This window comes from Sarcophilus harrisii, chromosome 4, assembly GCF_902635505.1.
Source record: "Sarcophilus harrisii chromosome 4, mSarHar1.11, whole genome shotgun sequence".
Classification (NCBI taxonomy): Eukaryota; Metazoa; Chordata; class Mammalia; order Dasyuromorphia; family Dasyuridae; genus Sarcophilus; species Sarcophilus harrisii.
In genome coordinates this window covers 292,622,071-292,642,951 of record NC_045429.1, presented here as the reverse complement: position 1 = coordinate 292,642,951, position 20,881 = coordinate 292,622,071, and the positions used below count along the sequence as shown (strand labels likewise).

Here is a 20,881-nt window from a genome sequence, read left to right as displayed (position 1 = left end):
CATCCTTTAGTTAACATTAGCAGGTAGCACCATATGTAGGCACATTGTCCAGTTTTCTCTCTAAATACTCAGCACATACCATTGGAGTAAGATGCCTTAGGGAATCTGTGGACATGAGGTGTGACTGGTTTGGATGACCAGGAGAGGTACTAGATAAAGACTGATAACTTCGTTTTACTGGGATATAGAAGAACTGGAGCTTGAAGTACCGTGTCAAGAGTGGGCAACTGCTCTCCAACTTCCTGGTACAAGGATAAAACAAATAATAAAATGAACATATGGTATCCTCCCTCATCCCTATTTTCTTTGATCCTCTGGTTCTCTACCTATGGGTCCTACCCACCATACCTGGAGACAGCCCAGGATGTTTTAATGCATTTACGTGGATGAGAACATCATGTTGACTTGCCTTCCCAACTAGAAATAATCCCTTCCTCCCAGCTCCTCTGTCTCTTGGTTAACAGGGACAATCACAAAGGGTCTGCATGGGTAAGAAAGCACTGTTCCTTCTCCCATCTCTCACCGGAGATTGCTGTAAGCACGGGCAACCTTTCCTGAGATTCGGTCTGAGCCAAAGACCACAACACGCAGTATGGAGGCCTTGGAATCCTCTTCACCACTAAGGAAAGGCCTCCGATGTTGATGATGGGTAGCAGTAGGGTAGAGCCAGCTTGAAAGCTGGCTCTCCAGCATGTGCTGGGGAAGGGAATGAGAACGTTGGGCACAGGAAGAAGGTGGAGAAGGCATGTTCAAGGGGTTGCACAGACTCCCTGTCCGTCGAAGAGGAAGTGTGGCTGAACCAGTACCTTTCACTGGGCTCTGGGAGTCTCTCCGAAGCACTATATGGGTCTTGCTCTTTAAGATTTTATAGAATCTATTAAACTTTCTCCTAGGTCTTTGGAGTTCTTGTTCCTCTTGGCCTTCTTTTTGTGGCTGATCAGGGGAACTTTCATCACTGTCTTCCATGTAGCCACTGTCCATACCGTCTGAGAGGCCTGAGACAAAAGAGCTTAACAGGTGGTTTGAGAAGCCAGGGACAGAAGCTTGGAGTGAGCCTGTTGATCTAGTCAAGTGTCTGAATGCCACAGAACTGGTAGAGAGTAGAGAATCCCGCTTAGCAAAGGATCCGTCTGCCTCAAAATCTTCCTCCTCTTCTTCATCCTCAAGGGTCCCTGGCTGGAACAACTCTCTTTCCTTAAGCAGGATCTCCTTTAGGATGTCTATAGAGAAGCAAGGAATATACTCCATAAGTATACTTCAAATCCTAGTTAAATCCTAGCCCTAAACTCAGCATAAGGCACTGCCAGGATAACACCTCCTATTCAGGAAAGAGGACATTAACCTGCCGCCCCCCCTCTTATTATATGGTGAGAAATGCCCTTCTCATGACTTCTCACCACCACATATTTCTCCCTTTCTTCCCTTGTGTCTCAGAGGAGGAGGTATCCCAGATCTTAGCCAATCTAGCGTCCCTTTCTGTGGCCTTTGAACCAGTAATCACCCTTCTCTTTCATGCATCTTTTAATTTCTCCTCTCCTCCCCAGACCCTCCCATAAACAATCAATATATAAAATGCCTTGTCATTGTTAGCAGTTATTGACTTATTTAGCCAGTTACCTTCCCTCTTACCTACCCTTCACGAACAAACTTCTTAATAATTACCAACATCTATATGGTGCTTTAAATTTTGCAACATATTTTGCTTACCAAAGTTGAAGAGGCAGGCAATGTGAAAATTACTATTCCATTTTGAAGATAAACTAAGGCTTACAAAATGACTTGCTAAGATTATATATATATATAGTCAATGACAGAGGTAGGATTTAGACTTAGCCCTTCCTGATACCAAGTCCAGCACTATTTCCACTGTACTATGCTGTCTCTTGATAAAGTTGTTTGTTTTAACAAAGGAAAAAGGTGTTTATTTACAAAATCTTCCCTTCTCATTTCACTTTCCCTTGTAACTTGGCATTTCCCCACACACACACAGGACAGTGCCTGACACATAAATTATTATTAAATGCTTGCTGATTAAGCAACTGCCACAATTCTATTAAAAAGTCTCTATAAAAGTTCTCTAATATCCTAATCACCTATTACTCCCAACTTCTTCTCTTGGTATTCTCATACTTTGACTTTTGAGGCATAAAGTTCCCTTGGTTTTTATCCTCTATTACTTCTCTATACTGGTCATCCTTTTCCTTCATCCTTAAGGTAGTTTTCCAAGGTTGTATCCTCAGTTTTCTTTCTACAATCAAATGTACTAATACCTGTAAAGAATTGACAAACTTCAAAGTGCTATATAAAATGTTAGTTATTACTTTCCTAGTCTCATTTATTTCCTAGTCTAGATATAGAAGTGGAAGAGACTTAAGAAGTTTAATCCCTTCATATTGCAAATGAATAACTGAAGCATAGAGTACCTCAATATGACTTGTGTATCATGTATGTGAAATGTGTGAAATTGTGTGAAAAGCATTACTTGCCAAAATTTACAATGGTAGTAAATGGCAATGACCATTTGAATCTAGGCTTTCCGCCGATATTGTCTCTTCCATCTCTATTCAGATATTTCCAAATAATTACAAGGCATTGTACAAATAATTATTAAATTAAATTTACCCACCAGAGAATTTTCTTTTCAGAGACTCAGAAAGCTTTTCACTTTTTTCCAGTCCTTTTCAGAGGCATCCAGAATAAGTATGAACAAAGATAAATCCCTCCAAATTATTTCATAAGAAGAGGCAAAACAGAGATGTGTTTCAGTTACATCATCTTTTAGTAAGAGGGTTGAAATCAGAGCATAAGGCTACCAACCTCTAAAACTAACCCAATACTACCGATTCCACTAGCACACTGCTGATTTTAAGGGCTTTTGTGTTTCACTGGAATGAGTCTCATAGCTACCTTTGAGAACTGATGGGAGAGTGAGAGAACTACAGATTTTAGAATAATGGATGGTTGTTATGGAAGCCAGGAAAGAGCTGAGTCTAAAACAGAAGTGGGAGGGAAATAGCAGATAAAATTTCTTTGGCATAAGCTAGAAATATGCCACACAGATTCCTTACCAAAGCTATCCTGATTCCAACTACATGTGTAGCACCTGGCTACTGGAATGGGGATGGTATACAGCTTACAGGGTTGAGGTGTCTCTGCAGGAATAAGAAGAAAACAATTTCAGGGCTGGAAGAAGATAAGGAATGAAGCTAGAGAGAAGAAACATTATTCATTTATTCAATGAAAGACAGTTATTACAAAAATAATTCCTAGTATAACTAATTTTTTTGTAGCATACTCCTGCTAAGATAGTAGTGTTTTGTTTTGTTGTATTTTTCTCATCTAGGCCCAAGATTTTAATGATGTTCTTAACAAGAAAACTCCTTTTACTAATGCAAATCAATAACTAGTTTATAACTTACAGTTTTGGATGACTAGCTGGAGCACTATGTGTCAGGGTCACACTGCCAGAAGAAATGCTATAGGACTTGGACATAAGTCTTCTTGACTCAAAAGTCATTCCTGTCTCTTATGCCATAGGAGAATCAATTACATTTCATCCTAGTCCTCCTCCCTGGTCATCCCACCCTCCACCCCCACCCTAGTCATTGGAATCAGTTGCTAGCTCCCCTACCTTTTTCTGCTCATATGGGTCTCTCTAGCAAAAGATATTAATTTCCCCAATGACCCCTCCTTTCTAGTAAAGATCCTACTAAGCCTCTACTGCATGAACCGCTACTACAGGAACTATTAATACCTCATCCTCTAAACTCTTATAGCACTTATGGTATTTATTATATAGTATCTTGCATTGTTAGTTAACTTTTGAATTTCATCTATGTTCCTCCATGAAAGACCTCCCCTGATTTTTCATCATTTTCTAGAGGTCCTCCAAGGCTCTTGTCAAAGGCATAGTCTGTCAGACTTTATTTACATCAGGCTGGAAAGGATTTGATTATGGCTCAACCACAGAATGTTTGCTATATACCAGCTTCACTAAATATAGAGAAGCTCATCAGTCATAGTTTCAAAACTAAGTGATGAATTATTTGGCTACAGCAACTTATAGATAAAAATAAAAAATGGCCTCAATTCTGTGTGGTCCTTTTAACTTCTACAGGGACTGTGGTGGGGTGGAGAAAAAAGGCTAGCCCACACACAAACATAAATGGGTGACTTTTTCCCAAAGAAAAATGATTGCTATATTGGAGGAAATGAACCACATCTATAATAGCACTCTTCATAAACTAATCCAGATGAAATAGAGGTGGCAGTGAAATTCAAATTCTTTTAGTTGAAGTAACTAAAAAAGCTGGCAGATTTGACTTAATTGCATGTCCAAGAGTAACAAAAAGTATCATTTCATGGGATATTTGTGAGGTAATCTATATCTTCTATGTAGATTCTTTCCCTCAGGATTTGATTGGCCTAGGGGGGTAAGATTCAAGCACTATTTTCCTAGTCATCCAAGAAGATAAAAGATACATACCCATGTGAACTTCCCAAGTTTCAGACTTGGTGGATGCTCTGGGTCCTCAAACTTTTTAAATAAGGGGCCAGTTCACTGTCCCTCACACTGTTGGAGGGCCAGACTATAGTAAAAACAAAAACTTTGTTTGGTGGGCCTTTAAATAAAGAAACTTCATAGCCCTGAGTGAGGGGGATAATCATCCTCAGCTGCTGCATCTGGCCTGCGGGCTGTAGTTTGAGGACCCCTAAATCATCACAGCATACTCTACTGACCAGAAATATTTTTAAACAAAGATGAGGGAGGCCATGTTCATCTAAGCTTAATGTTATACTTTTAAGTATCTTTTCTAGCTATGGCTAAGTAAACTTCCTTTTATAATTAACTGTTAAATGATCTAGGAATGTCCCATATCGTTATATCAGACATAAAAGGAAGGTGGGGCAGGTAACACTTAGCCAGAGTATAGTGAAATTTTATAAAGAACCTTACAAGATCCTCCACAAAAAAGCTCAATCTAAACTTGGGCTTCCATGTGAAAGAACAGATAAGGTTGAAAAAACTTCATACCTGTCTACCATAATTTTTTTTTCCAAGTACACAGGTGAGGAAGGTAGTGAGAGCATAACCAAAATGCATCAGCATTTAGACACCAACTATCACTATGCTCATACTTAGAAACTTTCCAGCTTGGAAAAACCTGTCAAATCTTGTGTTCCATTGGCATATCATTTGAGAACCTTAAGTCACCTCTCCTAGAGGAGAATGTTTGCAGAACTGTACACAGTAAGTATTTAATAAAACTTTGAAATTTTTGTTTCCTTTAAATCTGCAAGATGCATCTTCCTTGCCCCAAAGTCTTACCTGAGATATGGGGGAAGCCAGCTCTCTCTCCAACAGCCTTCAGCTTGGCTTTCAGCCACTGCCGGGCCTCCTTAGGATCTTTGATGGCAGATGCTAGTTCCTGAGCTTCTGCAGTCTCCTCAAAGATGGCCTCCAGTTCAGGCAGAGTCTTGGACTAAAACACCCCCATAAAGGAGACAAGGTTTGACAATGCACTCATGACCTAGTAGCCTGTCATCCCTACCCACACTCTAGTTCTCTCTATGGGTTGTTCTCAAGTCCTTCATTGTTTGATTCTTGTATTTTCAACTCACTGACCAAACAGCTTCTTCCCCAGCACCTGGATAACTCCCTCTTCCTGGTGACCTCCTGGTCATGTAGAGGAATAGGATATCTAAGTTAGAAAGGATGACCTGATTTTTCAATTGACAACTGAGGGAATTGAGATTTAGAGAAAGAAAATATATGACCCCATGTCATAATCTTAATTAATTAGAACAGAGACAAAAATTTAATTCTCTCAATTCCATATCCAAGGAGCCTTCCACTACACTACAATCTCTCTCTGTCTCATTCTCACTTATACACATGTAAACAACCTCAAAATATTTTAAGCATTTGCTTTTGTTCCTACTAAACAAAATGAACCTAATAAAGACTTTGGTCAGCATCCACAGTGAAAAATTCTCATCATGAAAATCTTCACCATTTTCCCCACCTTTTAGTACACCCTCCTCCCCCTATGCTTAAGTCACAGGTATTCCCTTCCTCCTTACCCCCTTGCTCCTCAAGGCCATAAGAAGATAATAATAACTCAATTTATATATCTCTTTCACCAAAATACTATGAAAGAATTATAATTATTTTCTTTATTAGAATATCAGGAAGTTTGGAAAGGTTGTGATTGTCCATAGCTATTTGATATGATCTAATAATGATATGGTATAAGGTGTCACATGAAAAGTTACTACTCCGAGTACATAGAGAGAATGATTATGATCCATATTCTTATATCTGCCAACAGGAATGGTTCCCTATTACTTCGTATCATGATCACAGAATTATAAAGATGAAGAACCCCAGAGATCATTTAGTTTCTCTAACTCCTTTCCCCAAGTAAAACAAATTCTCTCTACATTATCTCTGATCTGTTTGATCTGCTTAGGATTTGAGAAGAAATTTTCTAATATTTAAAACCTTGTTTGATCAGAGGTTTTAAGTATTAGAAAATTTCTTCTCATATCCTAAGCAGATCAGGCTCTGAGATAGGGTAATATTAATATCATCTGGAAAGGCTCTTCTGCCTCCCCCAATACTAAATATTAATGAACTGGAGTGCTTGCACTTTTTCCCATTCCCCCAAGTTCCAAGAGGATAGATTGACATTTATACCTGAAGCATGTGGTGTAAGCGGGACAGGTCACAGCATACCCCAAAAGTGGCCTGGTAAGCATGTTGCAACAATGTGACATAGGCATTGTGAGGAGATGGTTCTGGGAAACTCATCTTATTGGCCACAGATAAGAATTCAGTCTGTACCTCCAAGGGGTTCAAAAGTAGTACGGTGCTAGGGACAAATGAGACAATGAGTTCAAGTTTTAGGGGAAGGGCAGGAGGTAAGGTTTAGTCCAAGATACTCTCTTCCCCGGATATTTGTTCTTTATATCTATTACTGTGCCTGCCAAAGGCAAAATTAAGATGATCCAGGAGACAAAATGGGATTCTAAAAACATGGACTTACCCACCATATCCCACAAGTTAATCTGATGCAGCAGAGACCTAAGAGGTGACTCAAACTTACCCCAGGGATGGGGGTGGGGGATAATGAATCCCCAGGGGGCCAGAGAGGATCATCCCTGTTGCCATAGTATAGTGGTATACATATACCAAAAAAATGGTATAAATCTCCTTTCCTTCTGCCTCTCAATCAGACTTGGTTTTGAGCTTCCCAGAGTTGTAGAAGCATCTAAATTTTAAAGAGTCTATGAATCTATCTGCTCCCACACCTCCATTCTGAGTACTCACACAGTGGAATTTCGATGGCTTCTGAGGGAAAGCCCCTGTTCTGACCTCACTAATCGCTGGTAGTTGATGCCTGCAAACAAAAGAAATTATTTAGCCCAAAAGAACTGCAAGAAAAGGACATCCTGTTCTTTGCCAAGGATTACTGTGTCAAGTCCTCCATACCCCCAATGTATCTCAGGGCACAGAGAGAAACTCCCTTAGAAGATTACTAAGAAAATGAAGGGGGGGGGGAAGAGAAACTTCAGTGTCAGAGAATAAAGAAAGGCAAGGAGAGGCCTCACACCTTGAAAATCCTCAGAAGAGATCCTTGATGTCAAGATGGTTCTGGGTACCACTCATCTTGCCCCTAACATTTAGGAGACAAATAAATCATGGAAATCTAATATTGGTATCATCCACTCAATGAATCAATCAAGAGCATTTATTAAATATTGACTCTGTGTTAGGTACTGTTTAGGCCCAAAAGATTTTTTAAAAAATGAACTAGCTCTGGCCCTCAAGGAGCTTATTGTTCTGAGGGAAGTATCAGGTACACAGATGAGTGGGGGGAAAACATAAAAAGTAAATACAAAATAATATTGAAGTGAGGTAAGAGGTAAGAAGAAAAGAGGTAAGTGAAGAAAAGAGGTAGCCTCTGAGATTATTTCTGAAGATAATGCTTCTGAGAAGCACAGATAAGGAAGGAGTGAATTCCAGGTTATGGGGGAAGTTTGTACAAATCTGTAGAATTGAGAGATGGAATTTCAAGTGTGAGAAATAGTTTGAGATGATGCACAGTTGTTTAAACTATTGATCCAGATTTAAATCTTAGAGTATGTGATGGGGAGCAATGAATCTAGAAAGGCAGGACTAGAGCCAGATTGTAAATGTTTTAAGAACCAGAGGAGTTTACATTTTATATTGGAGGCAAGAGGGAGTCACTGGAGCTTTTTCAGTGAAAGACCAACATGGTCACATCTATGCTTTAAGAATATTAATTTGGAAGTTGTGATGGCTTGTACAAGGGATTGTATAAGGAAGCTATAAGAAGAGTCATATAAAGATGATAAGGACCTGGACAAGAGTTACATGAGTGGAAAGAAAAGAAATGATAGAAGAGATGTGAAGGCAAATCAATAGCACTCTATGATTGCTTGGATATATGGAGACATGGGAGGGGTTGGAATGTGAACCATTAAGGATGTCTGAGATTGTGAACTTGGTTAAGCAGAAAGATGATGGTATTTCTGGCTCGAAATAGGGAAATTAGGAAGAAATGTGGGCTTAGGTGGAAATTTATTGAATTCTGTTTGGGATATATTGAGTTTTAGATACCTAGGGGATTGATAATTCAGTGGATATAGCCTTGAGTCTGGAGTCAGGAATATCCCAGTTTCAAATCCAGACACACACATGTACTAACTGTGTGACCTTGGCAAATTAGTTATCCTTTATTTACTTCAACTTGCCCAACTGTAAATGAGAATAATGACAGCACATACCTCTTAAGGTTGTTGTGAGAACCAGATGAGATGTTTATTAAGTACTTGGCACACTGGATGGCATATGATAGCTAATATTCATAGTGCCTATTATAACATGTGCTATAAGCTGTTGCTAATACAGTGCTAGAGTTTAGGAGAGAGACTAAGACTAGATATATAGATCTAGTAATCATTTGTACAGGAAAAATCCATATAGAAATTATAACTAAACCCATAGGAGCTGATGAGGTTACCAAGTGACAGAGTATAGAAAAAGGTGAGAAGAGTACATAGAACAAAGCCTTGGGGTACACCCACAGTAAGAGAGAACAATATAAATGTTGATCCAGCAAAATAAACTGAGAAGGAACAGTTAGATGATAATGAAGAGAACCAAGAATTGAGAGAGGAAAGAACATTCAGGAGAAAAGCATGGTCAACAGTATTAAATGCTATAGAGAATGTTCAAGAAAATTGAACATAGAGAAAAGGCAAGAGCCTTTAGTTTAATATTAAGATCATATTAATCTTAATTATATATTAATCATTACACTCACATTATTAACAATTATATTATTAATCATATACACAAACTATTATATATAATATATTAATAATATATTGTTATATATTAATTATTATATTGTATAACACTTCATATTATATTTTGATTATGTATTATTAATAATTAATATTAAGATTAGTTAAATATCATCAATGGTAACTTTGTAAAGAACTGTTTAAGTTGAAAAATTGAGTTCAGAAGTCAAATTATAAGGGGAAGTCAAGTGAATAAGAGGGAAGAAATGGAGAAAATGAGTAATAAATATGTAAACATACTATATAGAAACAACACATATACATATATGTATACACACATACATAAATACATACATCCATTATGTATGTATGAATGTGTCATTTTTTTAAAAATATGTTTGGCTGTGAAATTGAAGAAAGATACAGGATTATAATTTGAAAGAATGGATGATGCAACAAGTTTTTTTTTTTTGTTTTGTTTTGTTTTAAGGATGGGGAAGATTTGGTTTTGTTTTGAAATAGCAGGGAAGGAGCTAGTAGATAACTCCTAATGTCCAAATTAGGAATGGAGAGAAGATGGCTATGGAAGCTGTTAGCCAGAGAAGATGGGAGGGAATTGGATCAAGAGTACAAATGAAGAGGTTGGCTTTGTCAAGAAGGGCTGCCACTTCATTAGAGACTGGAGTAAGAAGAAGAAAATGAGTCAATGGCATCAGGGATTTTGAGATACAAAGTAAGAAAGAAGAGGTAATTCATGTTATTTGACTATTTTCACAGAAAAGTAGGAAATAAGGTCTTCTTGAGAAGAGAAAAGGAAGTTCTCAATGGTCACTGTTCCAAAGTTTCCCTATACTCTGGAAGCTTAGATCATGTTTATAAAGGGCTAAGCTAAATCTTCTGAAGAACTTAAGGTTGAAGATTCCTCATTTTGTCCTCCATAAACCCCAAATCAAATTTGGTCTTTGCTTTATATAAATTTTAATTGTCTTCTCTGATTCACTAGACGCTAACTCACTTCCATTTCAGAAGGCAAGGTGATACAGTGGAAAGAGCACTGGCTTGTATATCAGTGCATCTGGATTCTTATTTGGCTGCTAACCAATTATAATATGTGTAGAACTCACAAAAATTGATTTTTAGCCTTTTAAAAAATATGTTGAGTTCAAATTTTCCCCCTCCCTTGAGTTCCTACCCACTGAGAAGGCAAGCAATATATTAATTATACATGTGAAGTTATGAAAAACACATTTCCACATTAGCCACATTGAAAAAAAAATCAAACAAGAAAAATAAAGAAGGTGAAACAAATATTATTTAATCTACACTCAGTTCATCAGCTCTCTCTGGAGGTAAATAGCATTTTTCCTCACGGAGTCTTAGATCACACATTAATTAGAGTAGCTAAATCTTTTATATTGATCATTTTTACAATTACACCAATGTTATTACTGTATACATTGTAATGGTTTTGCTCACTTCACTTTGCATTAGCTCATATAAGTCTTCCTAGATTTTTCTGAAACCAGGCTGCTCATCATTTCTTATAGCACAAAAGTATTTTATCATAATCACATACCACAATTTGTTCAGTCATTCCCCAATTGTTGGGCATTTCACCAATTTTCAATTCTCTGTCACTACAAAAAGAGATGTTATGAATATTCTTGTACACGTAAGGTGTTTTCCTTTTTTATTACATCTCTTTGGGAAACAGACCTAGTAGTGATATTGTTGGGTAAATTACTTAAATTGTATTTGCCTCAGTTTTCTCATCTATAAAATTAGCTGAAGAAGGAAGGAAATGGCAAACTACTTCATTATATTTAACAAGAAAACTCCAAATGAGGTCATGAAGAGTGGGCCATGACTGAAATGGCTAAATAATAACAAATTGTATATCTAATCTATTCCACTGAACCACCACTTTATTGTTTTGATGATCATTGCTTTGATATATGGTACTGCTGGACCTCTTTCTTTCCCATATTTTTTCTCTGTTTCACTTGATATTTTGACCTTTTCTTCTAGATGAATTTTGTTATTACTTTTTGTAGCTCTATAAAATACTTCGTTAGCAGTGTAATTGGCATGGGATACAATAAATAAACTAATTTACATAAAATTATCATTTTTATTATATTAACTCAGTCTACCCATGAGCAATTAATATTTTTTCCAATTATTTAGCTCTGTCTTTATTTTTGTGAAAAGTGTTTTACAATTGTCTTGATTTGTTTTGGCAGAAAGACTCAATGTTGGAGCCTAAGCAAGAGAGCACAAAACCAAAACAGGGTAGCTAGGGTCTCACGCCCTAGAGAGGCATCTGGGTGTGAGTTCTGCAGCTCCTTTCCAATGTATACAATATATACATTGTACTGGTTTTGCTCACTTCACTTCCTAAAGATAAGGAAGCTAGTATTAAGCGGGCACCTCAAGATTAGTTGGTTAGTGCTTGTTGCCAGAGGCTAACTAACATTTATCCTAATATATACATGTACAAGGGAACTGGGGGCAGAGTCAAGATGTAATCCAGACAACAAACTTCTACAAATGAACAAGGTGTTCTGGGTGTTCTGTTGGGGTATCGTACGCTAGTCACGACTGGAGACCTAGAAGTAACCTTGCTGCCATTTGCCATTAGGAGGCAACAACATAAGTATTTTATATTGTCTGCAGTAATTTTAAATGATATTTCTCTATCTCTTCCTGCTGGGTTTTGTTGGTAATATATACAAATGTTGATAATTTATGTGGTTTTACTTTACATCCTGAAATATTGTTGTTAATTGTTTCAACTTGCTTTTTAGTTGATTCTCTTGAGTTCTTTAAGTATATCATCATATTGTATGCAAAGAGTAATAGTTTTTTTCCCCATTGTTTGTTCTTATTCCTTGAATTCCCTATCTTCAGAAGGTTTAAACTTTACACGAATTTAAATCTATGTTCCTATTTCAGGCAATTTAGAAGGAGAAAAAATTAGGAGAAGTCAGAGCTAAAAAAGCAGAGAAATGGCAGGGATTTGCACAAAGTTTTCCAAATTACTTTCCAAACAATTTTAAATAATACCTTAAAACAAATTCTGGAATGGCAAAACTCACAAAAGGATAGGAAGAAACATTTTTTTTCCCAGTTTAAGACAACTGAGGGGTCCAGCCAGAAAGATCTGTCTCATCAGGATGAGAGTGAAGCACAATCTAGTATAGGCTCTACCAGTGAGTGCCAGGCCCCAGCAAAACAGCAGCAGGCCTTGGGGATAAGTGAATCAGCAACAGCAGCTGCCAGAGCTCTCAATTCACAGATGGTAAGGGGGTTGGACAGCTTATCAGAAGAGGATTACAGGCACTGCGAGCAGGACTCCTTTGCATTGCTCATATTAGGATCTAGCTCTCAGCCCCCATAGGGCACAGTTCCAGGGTGGAAAAGAATGTTTATGATCAGTTCAGACTAGGGCACAGACTAGGAGAGCAGTAAACACACTTCTCCTAAAGTCAATCCACTTTGGAAGAACTGAAAACTTACACCATCCTCCTTTTCAACTCGTTCCCAGAACTAGTTCTGAAAATAGCAGCATAAAAAACTTAAAAACTGTAACATTTAATTAAAAGTTTGTTGTTGTTTTTTTAAAGTTGGGAAAATGATCAAAAGTTTAAAAAAAGAATCTGACCATATTAAATTAGTATGGTGACAGGGAAGATCATATATAAGAATAACATACACAAGAAAAAAGTGAGATAAAAGCAATGACATGCGAAATCTCAAAAGAAAATAGGAATTGGTCTCAAACCCTGGAAGAGTTGAAAAAGGATTTAAAAGATCAAATAAGAGGCAAAGGAAAAATGGGGAAAAGAAATATAAGTGATACAAAAAAAAAAAAGAGAGAGAGAATAGATTAGTAAAGGGAAAAAAATTGAAAAAGCACCATAAAAAACAGAATAAGCCAAATGTTAAAAGACACACAAAAATCCAGTGAAGAAGAGAATTCCTTAAAAAGCATAATTGGTTAGATAGAAAGAGTTACAAAAACTCACTAAAGAAAATAATTACTCAAAAATCAGAATTAGGCAAGTGAAACCTTATAACTTTATGAAATATCAAGAAACAATCAAACAAAATTTAAAAAATGAAAAAAGTAAAGGAAATATGAAATATCTCATTGGAAAATAGACTGAGGAGAAAGAATTTAAAAATTACTGGACTCCCTCAAAACAATATTTTAAAAGAGGCTGGATATTGTTTTTCAAGAAATTATGAAGGAAAACTGCTGATATCCTAGATATCCTAGAAATAGAAGGTAAAATAGAAATTTAAAGAATCTACCAATGACTTTCTTAGAAATATACCAAAATGAAAACTCATGAGAATATTACAGTCAAATTCCAAGGCTTCCAGCTCAAGGAAAAAATACTGCAAGTAGCCAGAAAAAATTCAAATATTATAGTGCCACAATCAGGCTAACAAAAGATTTAGCACCTTCTATATTAAAGGACCTGAGAACTTGAAATATGATATTGTGGAGGACAAAGGAGCTAGGCTTAAAACCAAGTATCACCTACCCAACAAAACAGAGCATAATCTTTCAGGGGAAAAATATACATTTAATAAAATAGAAGACTTTCAAATATTCCCGATAAAAAAAATAGTGCTGAATAAAAAAATTTGTCTTTCAAATACAAGACTCAAAATAAGAAGTATAAAAAGGTAAACAAGAAAGATAAATCATAAGAGATTCAATAAGATTAAACTGTTTGCATTCCTACTTGGGAAGACTATCTTTAACTCTTAAGACCTTTTTCTTTATTAGGGCACAGGTATAAGTTGACTATTATGGGATGTTATCTAAAAGACTAAAATTAAGAGGTGAGAAAAAGGAATGCACTTGGAGAAGGGGAAAGGAAGAATGGAGTAAATTATTTCACACAAAAGAGGTGCAAAAAACTTACAGAAGAAGGGAAGATAGAGGACTTCGGGGGTATATGTGTTGGATCTTACTCTCATTGGAATTGGTTCAAAGAAAGAATAACATATACCTTCAGTTGTCTGTCTTATACGGGAAAGTAGGAGGAAAAAGGGAAGAGAGGAGTGTTTTTAGGAAGGAGAATGGTTTGAGGGAGGTAGTTGTCAGAAAGAATACAGTTTTGAGGAGAGACAGAGTGAAAGGAGAGAGAAAATAACAAGAAGAAAAGAGGACAGAATAAAATATAAGATGGAAGGAAATACACAGTAATCATAACTGCAAACATTTTTACATAAAGTTTCTTTTAATAAAGGCCTCATTTTTCAGATGCATAGAAAACTGAGTCAAATCTATTAAAATAAGAGCCAGTCCCCAACTGATAAATGATCAAAGAATGTGAACAGGCAGTTTTCAGGCAAAATAACCAACACTATAATCATACAAAAATGTTCTATATCACTCTTCATTAGAGAAACATAAATTAAAACAACTGTGAACTATCCCCACCTACCAGATTGGCTAATATAACAAAAAGGGAAATGATAAATGTTGGAGGAAAAGTAGGAAAATTGAGATACCAATATACTACTGGCAGAGTTGTGAACTGATTCAACCATTCTGAAGAGCAAATTGGAACTATGTTTAAAGGGTTATAAAACTATGAAAATATTCTTTGATTCAACAATACTACTACTAGAACTGCACATCATAGAGATAAAAAACAAAAAGGAAAAGGACGATATGTACAAAAATATTTATATTAGCTCTTCTTGTAGTTGGCAAAGAAGTGGAAAATGAAGTAATACCTATCAATTGGGGAATGCTTGAACAAGTTGTGATATATGATTATGATGGAATAAATATTATGCTATGAGAAATGACAAGAAGGATGCTCTCAAAAAAACCTGGAAAGACAAACTGATATAAAGTGAAATGAGCAGAACCAAGAGAATATTGTCACATATTACACTCTATAATGATTAGCTATAAATGACTTAGCTATTCTCTGCAAAACAATGATCCAAGACAATTCTGAGGAACTTATGATGAAAAATGCTGTCTTCAGAGAAAGAACTAATAGAGTCTGAATACTTTTTAAAAAACTTTATTTTTCTTGGATCTTTTTGGTCTTTATTTTCTTTTACAAATATGACTAATATGGAAATGCATATGTATAATCTATCAAATTGCTTGCCTTCTCAGTGAGGGGGGACAAGGAAAAATTTAAAAAGAAAATAAAGCCAAGTAAAACTAACTCCTAGACAGGATCAAAATTGTAGGAGAAGGTACTGAAGAGTGTAGCTGGCTATCAATCACAAGGGATGCTATTTCCAAAGTTAAAATATCAGTGTCTATGAACATTTTTATTTGGCATGCTTTCCATGTTGTTGCTCTCCACTGTAGAGCACTGACACATACATACCTGGCACCTTGAGTTCTGCATCAATGAAAGTGAGAAGCTCCTGACAAATGCTACAGTAAGGAACCGGCCAAGTCAGAAATCTGTGGTAGGTTCTAGCTGCCTTCAGAAGGAGGTCCGAATCTGGTGGGAAGTGTGGAGTCTGTGTGAGAAAAGCAAACATAAAGTAGATAACAAAGTGAGAAATGGAATGAGATTTGAGTGTGGAAGAGGATAATGACAAAATATAAAAGAGGAGACTTGGGTGTCTTTAAGGGCTAGTTCCTCAAAAGAACACACCATCAGGAAATTTGAATGTCCTCAGAAATGGGTGGCAAGCAGTGGCAAATAAAATAAAGACTAGTAGGACACCTGTCCTGGAAGATGGTCTTCATGTAATTTATTACAAATGGTAAAATGATAGTCTAGATATAATTAATAAAGAGGCAGACAGTCTAGTTGATAAAATAATAGAAGTGAGGATGACCTGTTTGAATTCTGCCTCCAAAATTAAGTGGTATGATTATGGGCTTTTATCAGTTGGAGCTTCATCAGTAAAATGGGATAATGGTCCCTACTTCACTCAGATAATTGCGACTTTCCATTGAGATAATATAAGCAAGTATTTTGCAAACTTTAAAACTATACATAAATCTATTTTATTTTATTTTATCTTACTCACACACATTGGAATTTAACCATCCCAGTCCTATGATGCTCTCATGAGAAGCTAATGACCAAGAAGTTTTGCCATTCTTCAGATAGTAAGACTACTTTTTGGGAATTGTATTCTAAGCCTGCATCATATAGTGATGGATAGGTTAAGTGTTAAAAGTTAAAAAATGTTAAGTGGCTAAAGCCACTTAACTATCTATTAAGTCCCAGAGCTGGGACCTGAACTGAAGTCTTCTGAGTACAAATTCATATTCTTTCAATTGTATCATATAATATATATCTCTTATTAACCCTGAAAACTAAATAAGGACAAGCACTGTGTTGTTTTTCAACTTTGGATTCCCAAAAATTTATATGAGTGCTTAATCATTGTTGAAGCAAATTTTCATTTTTTGAGAGTAGATCTGGTTTTTAGAAAGCTAAAATAGTTAAGACTAATAAATAAAAATAGAAAACCAAGCTAGGTCAAAAAGTAGGAAAAAGGTATGATTATAAATTAACAAAACTAATTTTTCCCTGGCTAATAAAATGAATCTAAAGATGATTCCGTAAAGGAAAGTATGCTTTGAGCAACAGCACTAGTGAATCTATGGACTGCTTCTAAGGGATATGCTCTGCAGGGAACTAGTTTCACTTGGACAGGTAAACTCTGATTTTTGCCAAGAAATGAATAAACAAAAAACACCTTGGTAAGATGGGCATCATTACTTTAAGCCAATCCCTATATGCTACTTTTTGGCTTTTGTTCCAACAGAGAATGAAAAGTTCAATAAGTTAGATAAGTAATGGCTACTCCTTAACAGAAGAGGCAGGACTTAGATTTAGCAGAATTTTGGCTAGACTTCAGAGACCTTGGTCTATCATATCTCAGAACTTACACAAAGGACAGTAGAGTAGAAAAGCAGAGCCAGAGGAGCCAGAAGATCATAGCTGCATTTCTCTTGGACCTATAGAAAACAAGAGAGAAAGAAAGTTAGCCAGACCTGTGGGGGAGGGGAAAAGAAGGGGAATTGGAGGAAGATGAAGGAGGGAAAAGAAAGAAGAAAGGAAAGGAGAAGAGGGAAGAAAAGAGCAATAATTTTCAATGTAATCCTCCTTGCTCCCACAGAGATAAATCTCTTATAACAAAGAATATCCCAAATAACTTTCCAGAGTAGTTGGACGAATACATTTTTTTTTGCTACCAATACATTTGAATGTCCTTTTTTCCATAATTCCTGCAACACTATCTATTAGTATCTTTTGTTATTGTTATTAATGTTGGGTATGAGATGAAATCTAAAAGTTGTTTTGATTTGCTTTCTTCTTTTTTAAAATAATATTTTATTTTCTCTTAAAATACATGTAAAATAATTTTTAACATTTGTGATTTTTTAAAGTTTTGGGTTCCAAATTTCTTCCTTCCTCCCTGACACAATAAGCAATCTGATATATAGACTATACATATGCATTCATATAAAATATTTCCATATAAGTAATTTTGTGCAAGAAGAATAGGAGGGGCATAGAGGGACACAAGAGGGGCGTAGAGGATTCACTCTGCATTCAAACAATAACAGTTATTTTTCTGGAGGCAGATAACATTTTTCATCATTAGTCCTTTGGCACTATTTCAGATCTTTGTATTCTTGGGCACAGCCAAGTCATTCACAGTTTTTCATCATACAAAATTATGGTTTCTGTGTACAATATCCTCCTGGTTGTGCTCACTCATTCTGTATCAGTTCATGTAAGTTTTTCCAGATTTTTCTGAAAGCAGCCTGCTTCTTTCTTATAGCACAGTAATGTTTCATTACATTTATAGACAACATCTTGTTCAGCTATTCCCCAATTGATAAGCATCCCCTCAATTTCCAATCTTTATTCACTACAATAAAAGCTACTATAAATATTTTTGTACAAATGGGTTCTTCTCCTTTTTCTAATCTCTTTGGGATACAGATCTAGCAGTGGTATTGCTGGATCAAAGGATATGGCACAATTTTATGTACTCTGGGGCATAGCTTCAAATTGATCTCCAGAATGATTGGGATCAATTCAATTTGCATTCTTCTTATTAGTAGTAATATAAAACATTCTTTCATGTAGTTATTGTTTACATTCAAAAGGCAAAATGAAATATAGCTTTTGAAAATAATAGAATATTATTGTGCTGAAAGAAATAATATATGAGAAGCTTAGAGAAACATGAGAAGTGTGTAGGAACTAATATATAAGGAAGAAGGCAGAACCAAAGGAACTAATGCAATATTACAAAAATACTGTAAGTGAAACATTTTTTAAAAATCTGAAATTATATTAAGTTCAATGATCAATATTTCAGAGGACTAGTAATAAAACATTTTCTTCCTTTTAGTAGAAAGGAGGCAGATTACAGATACAGAGTGTTCTAAAAGGATCCTGTCTTGAGAAGATTACTAATATGGCCACATATGATAATTTTGTGGTGTGGAAATCTGTACTTTTCATTATCTACATGTGAAGCTTCTTTCTCTGGCAATTTTTCTACTGGCAAAACTCTGTGAGAGAAAATTTCCAGGTCTTTTGTAGTTTTGTTTTGTTTAACTCCTTCTCTTCTCAAACAATGGCTCTCAGATCAATTTCTACATACTATCTTCTACTGGAATTTTTTGGTGATCAAGAGAGTCTGGTAGTTCACAAAATAATAACAGAGCAGTTTCAGTTTTATGCTGCTAGTTATCATTTTATATTACCCCAATTCTTTTTTATTTCATTTAAATAATCTTATAATGTCCTCATTCCTACACTTAGAATTTATTCCTAAAAATCACTTATTAAACATGTCAATATCAATTAGTTATAAACTAAAATCATATTTAGCAAGCTAATAATTAAACATTGAACATACAGCATATACAGAAATAAACATTGAAACAATACTTAACATGTGTTTAATAAAACAAGAGATAAAATACCTATAGAAAAGGGAAAAGATGTTTCCCAGCTGTAGCTTTTCATGGAATGGACCATACCCTAAATAACAATCATATCAACCTTTACCTCTCTTTACCTACAATTGACTATTTTATTATTTTCTATCCTGTGTTCTAAAACAAACAAGGTGTATGTCCTGAAGATATTTCTTCAAAAAGTAACAGAAACGCACAACCTTTCTCATTAATTATTTTTGAGTTCCCACTCTATTTTATAAATACAAGAAAACCTCTTTTCCATAAACTTTCTCTGTTCATGTCTTGAAGCACCCTTTTGTAACTTGATATATGTCTGATTTGATTTCTTCAATTTGATTGCATTGTAACCAAATCTCTGTTATACTTTTGTAAAATATAATAGTCTTTACAATTATGTTCTTCCAAATCTGTTGTTCGCCAGAAACTCTTTCCATTTACCACTCCTGGTACCTATTTTGCCTCTTCACTATTATGACCCCATTTTATAGTTAAAGAAACTAAGACTAAGTAATTTGGTTACACAACCAAGAACTCAGTTTGCAATGAACTCTTCTGGTCTTCCTCATTGCAGTCTCAGCTCTATATCCATACCGCCACCCAGTGGCTTCACTTACTACTGAAAACTGATTCTGCTTAAATATATATATATACACACATACTATTTGATTTTCCATGTACATACTGTTTCTACCCAGTAGAAAATATGCTTCTTGAGGGCAGGAACTATTTTGTTTTCTTTTTTTAAAAATTCTTAGTACCTAGTAGATGTCTGTCACAGTGGTAGGTACCTAAAAAAATGATTTCTGAACTGAATTGAATGGTCTCAGAGGTCTCCAAGTCTGAGGTTTAAATGATTCATACAAACATCCTACCTTCACTCCCTAGATTCTTTACACCTCTTCCTTCGACTCACCTCATTTCTGTTTGTTTGGTTTTTGTTTTTGTTTTTGTTTTTTTTATCCCACTAGGCAAGGACTTACCTCTGTGGTTTTCTGCAGGATCTGCTCCAGAAGGATAAGAAAGTTGTCTGGATCCCTACTGACTAGCTCTTGCAGGCTCCAACAGTTTAAACACAGCCCAGCTAGAAAAAGAACAAGAGGGAAAGAAGTTAGCTACATGTCTCTTCTAAGTGATGAATGGGGGAAAAAGATAGGGACCCCTCTACAAATCTTGAAGAAAAGCTTCAGATATCCCAAGTCCAATGGAATATACAGCTGGAAATCAAAAGATCTGAGTTCCAGTTTTGGCACTGAAACTTAATAATTATGGAGTCCTAAAGCTAATTATTTTACTCTATGGAGCGTAAGCCTCTTCATCTGTAAAGTAGAGATAAAGAAAATAACATCTACCATATAAGAGTATTCTAAGGATCAAATAATAGTGGCTGTTTTTAAAAATAAAATGAATGCACTGTACCAAAGCTTCTTAAACCATGACCCCATAACTGAATGCGGGGATCATGGAATTATGATTTATTATCAGCAAATGTTTGATTTGTACATGTATTTTATATACTGATATACCCAGGGTCACATAAAAATTTCTCAGCTAAAAAGGGGTCCCAAATAGAAAAGGTTTAAGAAG

General features: G+C 35.7%; 1 protein-coding gene across 5 annotated transcripts in view; it reads right to left on the bottom strand.

Annotated features, from left to right (window-relative positions):
• PIK3R5 (phosphoinositide-3-kinase regulatory subunit 5) overlaps positions 1–20,881 on the bottom strand; it is a 116,798-nt gene that overhangs the window by 16,185 nt on the left and 79,732 nt on the right. For 4 of the 5 annotated variants that reach the window (XM_031965513.1, XM_031965514.1, XM_003768715.4 and 1 more), the window contains 9 exons: positions 20,278–20,378; positions 17,243–17,311; positions 15,714–15,852; positions 7,334–7,403; positions 6,701–6,875; positions 5,330–5,483; positions 3,069–3,152; positions 524–1,220; positions 80–242 (listed from right to left, as the gene is read on the bottom strand). In XM_031965513.1, coding sequence (XP_031821373.1) covers positions 80–242; positions 524–1,220; positions 3,069–3,152; positions 5,330–5,483; positions 6,701–6,875; positions 7,334–7,403; positions 15,714–15,852; positions 17,243–17,311; positions 20,278–20,378 — 1,652 coding nt within the window. Of the gene's footprint in view, positions 1–79; positions 243–523; positions 1,221–3,068; positions 3,153–5,329; positions 5,484–6,700; positions 6,876–7,333; positions 7,404–7,616; positions 7,680–15,713; positions 15,853–17,242; positions 17,312–20,277; positions 20,379–20,881 lie in introns of those variants that run through there. The other variant, XM_023502716.2, reaches the window with a different exon arrangement.